At 31.7% G+C, this 11,773-nt stretch overlaps 1 protein-coding gene across 4 annotated transcripts in view; it reads left to right on the top strand.

Annotated features, from left to right (window-relative positions):
• The window catches only part of LOC106478697 (carbohydrate-responsive element-binding protein-like), a 123,819-nt gene that overhangs the window by 20,527 nt on the left and 91,519 nt on the right, over nucleotides 1-11,773 (top strand). For 3 of the 4 annotated variants that reach the window (XM_022382352.1, XM_013939259.2, XM_022382354.1), the window contains exon 1: nucleotides 2,240-2,695. The exons of the other annotated variant lie outside the window; for it this stretch is intronic. In XM_022382352.1, coding sequence (XP_022238060.1) covers nucleotides 2,367-2,695 — 329 coding nt within the window. In that variant the 5' untranslated portion in view covers nucleotides 2,240-2,366. Of the gene's footprint in view, nucleotides 1-2,239; nucleotides 2,696-11,773 lie in introns of those variants that run through there. 4 annotated transcript variants of the gene reach the window in all.

Raw genomic sequence — 11,773 nt, 5'->3', positions numbered from 1 at the left:
CGACTAGCGCAGATAGCCCTTGTGTAGTTTACGCGAAATTCAAAAACAAACAAACAAAACAATCAACGAACCTGAGTGTAAGAGCTTCGAGTAATCGTCTGTGGCGATACGAGATTTTGAAATAGCTGGTTAACACAAAGACAAGAATAAAACGCGTATAAGGTAAGTAATTAAAATGACAAACATTTACAAATCAACAAATACTTGTTCTTTTAAGGTACATATTTCTAAAAAGACTTAATACAAATATTTTTTTATCACGAAATAATCAACGACCCGGGCGTTCCTTCTTCTTCGTCAGAGGTGTAGAAGCACAAGAAATATAGTTCTAAAGTACTAAGTGTCTGCTATCATTATATCAGTACATCTATAAACGTACGCTTTTCATTTCTGAAGAAGCAACGGTCAACTTTTAGCACTTGGAGCCTGCAGGCCTATGACTCTAAAGATCGGGTTTCGATACCCATGGTGGGTTCATTGTTTAGCTTTTTGCTAAGTTCCTTCGTGAATGCCCTAGCATTTACTAGATATAGAGTAGTCTGATATATATAAAATGGTCACGGCGTGACGTGACAATATGTGTGTAGACAGTGAGTAATTGATTTGCAGTCAGAGAGTATTGTTGAAGTCGAGCTCGTGAGACGTGAATTATAGTTTGTTATAGCGTGATTGTTGAAATTAAGTGTATCGGTAAAGTTGTATTCGGAAAGAATAAACCAGTTTTATTAAGAAAGGACTTGCGTCGCTAAAGTTTCGTCGAACGAATTTACGGGAAATCAATTAACAAACGGAGACGTAACAATACCATTTAAACTACAATTATTTATTATTACAAAAAAATATATATATATTCTAGCTACATGTTTCGACCACATTTGTTCGAGCCATCTTTAGTTTAAACAAATCATGTCAGAACATGTAGCAAGATATCTTTGTTTTGGAATATATAATAATTGTTGTTTAAAAGGATTGTTCCATTTATTAGTTAAATGCCACAAGAAATATGTGTAAACCAATCAGACTATTAATGCTTTTTAAACTCTTTAAAAAATTTGCCTCTGAAATAAAATCATAAAAAATCAGTTAATCTAATTTTGTTTTGTGAGGCATCTGCGAAAAAAAAAAGGCTTACAGGAAGTGAAAGTACGTTTCATAAGTTTATTTATTTTACGCAAGAAGTATATTGACTTTCGTTCGCAACCTAATTTTATCTATGCTAAATATAACTTTTTTTTTATAGGTGCAGTCTAGTTATAATACAAGTCAGTCCGCTAGAAACACAGAATTAAAATAAACGCACCTAAAATTATCATTAAATAATACAAATCAGTTTATTCCAGACATTTTTGTTAGTAATCGATCTCCGTTCTGCTACTTGTGGATTTAAAACACATTTGGTCATTAGTGTTAGTTTCTTTGAGTATTATTGATGTAGCAATAGATGAACAGAAATTGATATATATATATATATATATATGTAATAGTTTGTATACATATTCATGTCATATTATTATATTTATGAAATGCTAATTTTTATTATAGTTTACAAGAATTACTAAAAGTATAAACAAGCATACCTTTATAATGTTTTACTAAAAGGAGAGTTGACTGTTAATGTAACTTTGAATTTCGAAATTTGCTTACCCAGTAAGAGCAAAAAGAAGCTACGTTTTGTTTGATATTTACCATGCTGTTGACAAATGGACATTACATGGCAGTAAAGGTGTTAACGATAAACTTTGACGTTGAGGATTTACATTAAGAAACAGAGGAAATAGAGTTGTAAAGGTAGAATTTTCATGAATTAGTTTATTTAGTAATACAGCCAATAATTTATTTAAGTTCCATTTCGTACATTGCTGTCAGCATTAAATGATGTGGAACATATATTTACAAAAATTTGGTTTCATGTGATATAAGTAATGAAAATATAGCCTATTATGTTTAAATTGGTATACATATGATTATTTATTTTTAATATCTTAGTTTATGCATATTTTTGCGTTTTTCTCACTTAAAAAAATATCTGCGGCAGCTGCTAAATTCTGGATATTAACCATTTAAACACGTACTAACAAGTATATATGATGAGACAAACAGATACGCTCCAGCGAGCTAGACCTCGGTAAACACCAGGAGGTCCAATTACGATTTTGTTGTTTTATTGTCACCGAGCCACACAGTAAGAACGATAGTCAGCTGATGATGTCATCACACCACCCCTCAGCTATCAACCAATATGGCGATATGTTTACGGAGGAGTGTTTTGTGTACTATCATAACGGAGCCTTGGACGCATGAAATATTAAAAATGTCAAATTTCTATAGTTAGTGTTTGGAAAGAATTGAAACGTGAAATTAATTTTATGCGTAAAATGACACCCGCCTTAAGAGGAAAAAGAATTTTGAGGGGAAAGAAAATGGACAAAGAAACTATCCACAGTGGACACTTTATGGTGTCAGAGATTGACGATTGTGAGATTCGTGACGACGACAACGCTCCGGTTGTTACGGCACACGAGTCGGATGAGGATCAACATATTGTTCTCTTACAGAATGAAGTTCGTAATTTCGACTTTGACAAAGGCTATAAAGAAACATGGAAAACATACAGATATGGACCGCAAAGTTCATATTCTATATCTATTGATATATCCTTGACGAAACTGTTTGAAACCATGAGTTTAGCTTTCAGGTAAGCTTCTTAATTTTATAAATTTTGAACGTAAAGTAATTGAAGCTTAACATTGAAGTTAAGTTGTAAAGACAGTTGAGACCGAAGACGCTAGGTAACTTTTTCGAGTACCAAATACAGTACTGGACTTTTTAATTTTAATCACTTGTGTTAAGTATAATAATAAATCCTATCCGTTAATTCTTTGCCCTTGCATTTGGTTTCACTTGCGATCGACATAATGTAACAGTAGGTTAGCATTTTCTATGGGGGGTTATTAATTTGATGTTTCTTCAACTTGGCCTCCAACTATAGCGAAGGATTCAACTTAAGGCCTGATAGTTCAATTACTGTCTGCCCATTACGATTTCAGTGATGGGGAGGGGGGGGGGTTGAAAAGGGGGCCTTTAAATCTTATAAATATAGTAAGTGTTGATTTAATAAGCCTAAAGTAAAGGTATAGTGTGGGGTCACCTAGCCTAGAGCCAAGTGTGTAAGATTTATCATGAAAGTAAAAATATCTATTCAATTTTAAACTTAAATTGTTTCTGAATCATGCTGTTTTCTTTTATATCACCAACATTTTTCATAGAAAACAAACCTCTTTATTCAACAGAGACTCTAAATTAAGAAATCAACAAATATTTTTCCAGTTTTTTTTTGTCTGTACATTTCATTTTATACTTTCAGTACATAGACTAACAACAATATTAGGCTATACTTTTATTGCTGAACAACATGACATAAAAGCCATTGTTGGAATGTAGTGTTACCAAAATGCTCTGGCTTTTATATATATTAGAAGTTATTATTGTAACACATTTTTACTAATAATTATTCTATGAATAGGCCACAAATACATTTGATGAATGATCTTAATTTTGATTGGCTCACAAAGGAATTGCCCGATGTTTGACTGCCTTGACTGCATTATTTTAGTTAGCTATGAAATGTGCATTTAGGGTATACTATGGGGTGGGGTGGTAGTACTTGCCCCATCATTTTTGACAAGCTACACACTAGTAATAATAATAAGATTTAAATGGTTTTGTCAATATTATCAGGTCTTAACTTCTTAAGATCTTGAAAAGATAACTTTCACTGAGTTCTTATATTTGTTTGGCATCTTTGAACATCAATAGAATCCATGGTTATAGGAAATAGCTGCCAGAGGGTGTTAAATCTGCTCAATTTTTAGCTATCATACATGTTAACAATTGCTTACATCCTTTTGATGCTATGATAGATAGATAAATGAAGCTGTCCAATATTAAACATGGCTATATGCTGTCAATTGGCATCGAAATGTCCACCAGTGGGCATCACATTATGTTCAGTGTAGTCACCATCATGTCAGTGATGGTCTGCATCCTTGGGATGGTGTGATAGACAGGTAAACAGGTTTCACTACTGGTCATCCTATGGTCGGGTCAAACTGCATGTCATCACATTTTTAGACTTTCGTTCAAAATTTTATTGAACTACTATTGTATGAATGTATCTCAATAAGTTTGGTATCAAATTGTAGATTATAATTCACATTTTAGTATTATGCATAAGTTAATTTATTAATTTAAAAGTAAATATTAAAACAACATTTCTAAATATCAATTTTTGTGTGTCACATGGTATGTTGAATGCAGCTTTCATTCAAATTAGATGTTTGTGATGTCCAAATATGAAGTCTATAGTTTCTTATGAATTAGAAACTCAAATTACCAATATTGACAATCTAGAATATAAAATAAGAACCACCTGTCTTTTGTATTTGCTAAGATATCACTACATTTAGCAAATCAAACACAGGAGTCTCCTCCCACCACTTTCATTTTTGGAAATACTTGCTTATGTACACCTGCTTCTGTCTGTGATTTGTAAATAACTACTCAAGAACACAGAATGTACCCCACATGGTTTTCTCATCCTCTAGAAGGTGGGAAGTTCCCTAGAATATTTCTTTAACTTGAATCTCAGAAGGAAAGGGTAAGTGAAAAGGTTGTTCAAAAAACTATTTTTTTTACCCAAGTACAGTTTAGCTAGTAAGCCTGATAAATTACAGTCAAATTCTGTGGTATTGATAAAGTAATTTATCATATTTGGTTATTTCAAAATGCATTTATAAAACCTAAAAATAAAATTTTGTTTTACATCCTCCATGTGCAAAATTTCACAAAGCTTAACAAATTACATCAAGCAGGCAAACTAGTATAAAGTTTGTAAGAAAAAAAAATCAATGTTTTCTATATTTGTTTATTTATTGTTCTATGTTTTAAGAAAAATAACTTAAGTTTAAAAACTTGTTTGTAAATAATAATAATATGCATTCATATGTAATGTATTATAATCGAAATATGGCTGTATTTTACAAAATATTGGTTCCCTAGAACAAACCAAAGACAGGTCACTTTGTAAAAGCCAGTTTTATACTACTGGATACAGTAACATGAGTTCAACGTGTGCTGCATCATTGCAACTTCTGTAATGTTAGTTAGACATGGCTGAAAGGTCAATGAAATAAAAATAATAGATATATTAGATATATATAGATGTATAATTTTATGAGATTTAGACTAAATGTTTGTGGTTTCTTGTTATAATTTGTAGTCATTCTAGAATGAAAAAAGCATAATTTATAACTATTTCCTAATTTTTTATGTTGATTAAGACCATATAATACCATTCTGACTACTACTGTCTTCACTCAGAAATTTCAAAAATTCATAACATATTACAAGGTAATTGGTTATTCCCTTAATTTCTTACACTCTATCGCACAAAAATGATTAGCAAAAAAAAAATAACCTACCAAAAAGTTACACACTGTCTCAAAATATCCACTAGTTCTTATCACTTCTTTTATTGGCAAACAAAGTTTTAAATTCAAATATCAAATTGAAAAATAATCAAAACATATTACCCACAAATTAAGCTTTGTTTAGTATTTACGTCAACATTTAGAATTAAAAATATGTTTAAAACCACAGATGCTCTACCCATTCCTATGCACTCGTGGGTCATTTATAAATATACTTGTGGTAGCTGTAAAGCTACCTATATTGGTAAAACTACACATCACCTTCTAATATGTGCACATGAGCACATGGGATTTTCAGCAAGAAGCAGATATAAGCAAAGTAATCCACCTGAGTCTTGAATCCAATTGTACAGTGAGAATAGAACCACCCTGTACTTCTAGAAAACTTTAAAATTCTTGACTTCTGAACTGCAGATTATGAACTCTATTAAAGAAAGCCTCTCCATTTTCAGTGATCACCCAACACTGAATAATAACATCAACTTCTCTGTGTTGTCATTAATTTAATCAATTTCAGATTCTCAGTGTTATTATTTGAGAATTATCATTATTTTAAAGATGCAATGTTTATACTTATATTTAAACCTTTCTTCATATTGTTTTCTCTTAACAGTGTTACTAATTAAATCTGTTGTTAACAGTATTTTTATACCAGTTTGTTGTTAAGTGTTGTTTCCAATATTATTATTATCAGTTTGTTGTTAACCGTCATTATTGGTAATATTACTAGTTTGCTTTTAACTGTTATTACTTGTGTTATTACCACTTTGTTGTTAACTGTTGTTACCAGTATTATTATTAGTAGTTTGTATTATTATTATTATTATTACCAGTTTGTTGTTAACTGTTATTACTAGTTATTACCAGTTTGCTGTTATTTGTTGTAATTACCTAATAACTTGTTTGAAAATATGTTGTGATTCATTGTTTATTGCTACTTGTAACTTTTGCTAATCATTATTTAATTTTATTTCTTTTGTGTATATTGCAGTATAAAATACATTTTAATATTAGTAATAAATGACATTATAACAACAAATTTGTTATTTTTCTTCATTGTTTTGACACTTTTACAATATACTGTTCCTTCCTACTTTTAAAACCACAAAGTACAGATCAATATTGTGAATTAAGAGAAAAACATGTTTGATATTTGCATTAAAGCAGAACAGTATTAAATAGCACTGTCCAATTAAAGAAGAAAAATATCAGATTTGATGTTATGTGGTCATTTATTAACAGTATTTTGTTAATTATTGTTGTGCGTATCAATGTCTTGAATGTTGTAAATTGAAAATAGTTTCCTATATTAATCATGAAAGTATTTAAGTGTTAATAAATAACATGGTAAAATATGTGATTGGTTGTTACCTAATAATACAGTTTTAAGAGGTTGCAATTCTGCTATATGGAGGTGTGAAATTATACACCTAGCAAGAATGTCTGATTAAATATTTTATTTTGGGCACTGCTAGAAATGTCTCAGTTCACTGGTAGAAACTTCTAATACAAACTACAAATCAGTAAGAGTGCAGTGTACCTTGAGGTAATCATTGGTAGGAATGAGGTTTTTTTCCTTGAACATGTACGTTTTTTACTATGTAACTTAAAGGGAGTGTATTGAGTGTACTCTGTAAGATAAACTAGACACATGGACTATACTCTGTAACACAATTTGAACACATGGACTATACTTTTTAACACAACTTGAATACATGTACTGTATTCCATAATTCAACTTGAACACATGGAATCTACTCTGTAACACAGCTTGAACACATGAACTGTACTTTCTAACACATGGACTGTACTCTGTAGCATAATTTGTACACATGCACTGTACTCTGCAACACAACTTGAACACATGGAGTGTACTCTCTAACACATACACTGTATCCTGTAACACAACTTAAACATGTGGACTGTATTCTGTAACACATACACTGTACTTTGTAGCATAACTTGAACACATGTATTTTATTTAACATAACTTGAGCATGTGGACTATACACATTCATTATACTCTGCAACACAACTTGAACACACGGATTATACTCTGTAAAAAATGGAGTACACTTTGTAATACATCTTGGACACATGCACTGTATTCTGTAACTACAGTTTAAAACATGGTTTATACTCTGTAACACATGGACTGTACTCTGTTACATAACTTGAGCACCTACACTGCACTGTGTAGCATAACTTGAACACATACATTGTATTTTAACATAACTTGAGCATGTGGACTGTACTCTTTAACAACTTGAACACATGTAGTGTAATCTGTAACATAACATGAACACATTCAGTGTACTCTGTAACATAAGTTTAACTCATGGACTGTTCCCTGTAATACAACTTGAACACACAGTGTATTCTATATCACTCTTAACAGATGCACTACACTCTGTAACTCTGTATTCTATAACACAACTTGAATACGTGGACTGTACTCTCCAGTACATCTTGAATACATGTACTATATTCTATAACACAGCCTGAACACATTGACTGTACTCTGTAACACAACCTGAACAAGTGTACTATATTCTGTTACTCCACTTGAACACATGGATTATACTCTGTAGCATGAACACATACACTGCACTCTGTAAAACAACTGTAGCACATGAACTGTACTCTGTAAGATAACTTGTACACATGTATCGCATTCTGTAACATAAGTTGAACACATAGACTGTACTATGTAACACACCTTGAACACATGCTCTGTACTCTGTAATATAGCTTGAACAGATGCATTGTACTCTGTAACATAACTTGAACACATGGACTATACTCTGCAGCAGAACTTGAACACGTGCACTGTATTCTGTAACCCAACTTGAACACATGGATTGCTCTCTGTAATGTAATTTGAACACATGAATTTTATTGTGTAACTCAACTTTCAAGCTTGCACTGTACTCTATAACAGAACTGACCATTCTGGAAACAATAAAACTAGCTTGCTGGTTTGCCAGTTCTTGAGAATGATAATAAAGTTAATCTGAATAAAATAATAAATTAATGAATAAAATAAACAGCATTAAAATAAGTAGTTATGTTTTTAATTCTTACCTATAAATCTGATTTATAAATGGCTTTAGTAAAGTTAATAATAATTATAGTTCATTTGCTTAAACTAATTCATACCCTAAATGTTGTTTCTCATGAAAATTGATGAAATATGTGCCTTGACCACCACTATTTCTGTCGTATCACATTTGGATCAATGGGCCCTGGTATTAGTTGAAAGGCCTCGTCGACATTGGATGTAGCAGATGCAATATGGATGACACATTATATTGTCCTTTCATTTCAGTCATGGGTCCTTAAAAGTACTTGAACATGTGCATTGTACTCTTTAAGATAACTTGAATCACAGGTACTGTACTTCCTACCCAACTTGAACATGACTCCTTACTTTGTAAGCTTAAGAGAAGAGTAAAAACAGGAATTTTTATGTTTGAATATTAGAAGATATCATTATCAGAAAACTTGGGTACCTTCTAAATATCTAAAAGTGATTCAGAGTTTGTGAACAATTAAAAAGTGTTAATATACTTTAAAAATTCTAACAGACAGAAAAAATGCTTAATTAAATCCTGAATTACAGTAACATTACTTAAATTGTGTGTTACTATAATTGATTAAACCTCATGTCGTAGTAACTTTAAACAAATCTAGATTTTTAGAGTAACTAACTGATACATCTGTTCAACTCACAGAGAAGATATAGGGGCCCCTATGATGACATGGTGGAGACAAATTGAAACAAGCACCTATCAAGATCAAACTTGGCAAGATCACTTCTAGAGATTTAAGGGTTATCTACACCAAATTTGGTGGTAATTGGTCTAGTTGTTCATCAGTTATAAGCAGACACCCACTCCATACACATACTCACAGTATTTTGCAAAGTAATGGTTTAGATAATGATTAAACCATTTATTATTATACAAGATTATAAAAAATTGTTAATTTAAAAAGGGGAAATAGGTATTTTCTAAAAATTACAAAAACAAGTTAGATAGCTTAAAGTGAAAATGCAATTGCAAAAAAGTAAACAAACAAGCTTAAGGTTTGAGATATAGTGTTGACATTATTTCCTCAAACTACAAATCCCTATTTTGACTCCATGTGTAAAAGCTGTAATATTTAGGAAAGTCGACAGTATGTCTCAAACCTCAAGCTTGTTTTTTACTTTTTTGTGATTGCATTTTTACTTTTAAGTTACCAATCTTGTTTTTGTAATTTTTTAAAGATCCGTATTCCCCCCTTTTTAAATTAACAATTTTGAATAATCTTGTATTAATAGACTTTTACTCTGTCCATTTCTGATGGAGAGTTTGGGTCGTGACACTTCTACAACCCTCTTCAACTATGATAACCATAAACTCTGGTGGGTTGTTGCTGTTGCATACTTTATCTAAAACTAAACATTTTATAAATAAAGTACACAGCTACGAAACTTCTGCCTTACTTTTCCCAAGAATCACCATAATTTTTGCCATATCCTGCTTGTATGATTCTTACCACTCCTTATAGTCAGCTTCAAGGATGGCTACTCTATCTGCAGTATCTATGAAATTCACAATCACACAGTATTGGTATATTTTGACACTTACCATCAGCCATCACGTCGATTGCTGATCTGATGCTCGAAACTGAGCTTGATGCTATCTTTTAAACTATTGCTTAAAGATTCCTGTTGTGGGAGACAGCGCAGATTTTTGTATAATGTTGCAGATGCTTGTGTAACATAGCCTATGATCCTGTCAGCAGCTTTGTGTCCAAAAGGGCAGGAATCCTACACATAAACAAATGATATGCATCATCAATACAGTTGCAATAATAAGTTAATAATCACTATACTACATGTCATGCCTGCCATATAAACATTAAATTACATCCATGGCCTGCATGTAGCTATACATGTATGCATGTTGTAAATTATGGGGCTTCATATAAGCCACATTAAAATGACTGGGTGTCAGTGGTTATACAGCTGCTGTTATTTGCTAGGTAGTCAAATACACTTAAAACTAACCTACACAATGTGCAATGATGCATTTAGTAATATTGCCCAGGTTTTATTACAATACTCACAGCCATTTTGGCTGTAGGTTGGCGGAACAATATTCAATAATAATAAAGAAGAACAAATTGTTGATTATTAATATGAACCACTACCATGGTTCATGATAGCTGTGTAACTTAAGAGTCTCTTAACCTTATAAAATAAAAACCTCCTCTCTTTTCTGATTGTTGAGATATCACTATATTTAGCGAATCAAACAGTGGTCCTGCCCACCTCTTCCATTTTTAGAAATACTTTCTTACACACACCTTCTTTGCTCCATCATGTGTTTATAATCAATCAAAAGGTCAGGATTTCCCCCTCGTGGTTTTCTCATCCTCTTTAAGGTGGGAATTTCCCAAGATTATTTCATTTGTATCGAATCTCGAAAGGAAGGGGTAAGTGAAAATGTTCAAAAAACATTATATTTTTAGACACAAATACAGTTATTTAGTAAGCCTGATAAATTACAGTGGAATTCTGTGATATTGATTGAGTAATTTATAGTTTTTATTTATTTTAAAATGCATATATAATACCTAAAATAGTTATTTTGTTTTACATTCTCCAAGTGTGAAATTTGGTAAGGCTTAGCATGCAAAGTATGGCATGCTAGGTAGAGCAAGTGAGTACAAGCTTCTTTACAATCATAAGTAGTAGAAATCATTGTGTTCTATATTTCTTTGTTCTATGTTTTAAGAAAATGACTGAAATTTAAGAACTTATTTGTAAATAATAATAATATATTAGGTAGTCAAGAAATTAATGTTGCGTTTTGGAACACTTTCATTAACCACCTCCCAAAAAAATTTACATCACGTATAATAGTTATATGAACTGCCTAAACACCATGTTAGTGTAGCCTATATAATGTGTAAAGTTTAGTATACTGTAATCCCTTATAGTGATATACGACGAGACATCTTGTAATGTAATGCTGTTTGAATACAAGAAGGGAAACAATGCCTCTGTAGCCACAAAGAAGTTTATGGAAATGTTTTAAATGTTCGTAAGTGTCAACGATTGTTCAGCAAATTTCGTTTAAGTGACTTTAGCCTTAAAAATTGTAATGGCACTGGCTGACATGTTGGAATTGATATTGATGTTCTAAGGATGCTTGTTGAGTCTAACTCAAGGCAACACACTCATGAAATGGCCCTGAAATTGCAAGTCTATCATGAACCAATACGTAAACATC

Source organism: Limulus polyphemus, unplaced genomic scaffold (genome assembly GCF_000517525.1).
Source record: "Limulus polyphemus unplaced genomic scaffold, Limulus_polyphemus-2.1.2 Scaffold242, whole genome shotgun sequence".
Classification (NCBI taxonomy): domain Eukaryota; kingdom Metazoa; phylum Arthropoda; class Merostomata; order Xiphosura; family Limulidae; genus Limulus; species Limulus polyphemus.
The sequence above is the reverse complement of the archived record's forward strand: the minus strand, read 5'-3'. Positions and strand labels throughout refer to the sequence as shown.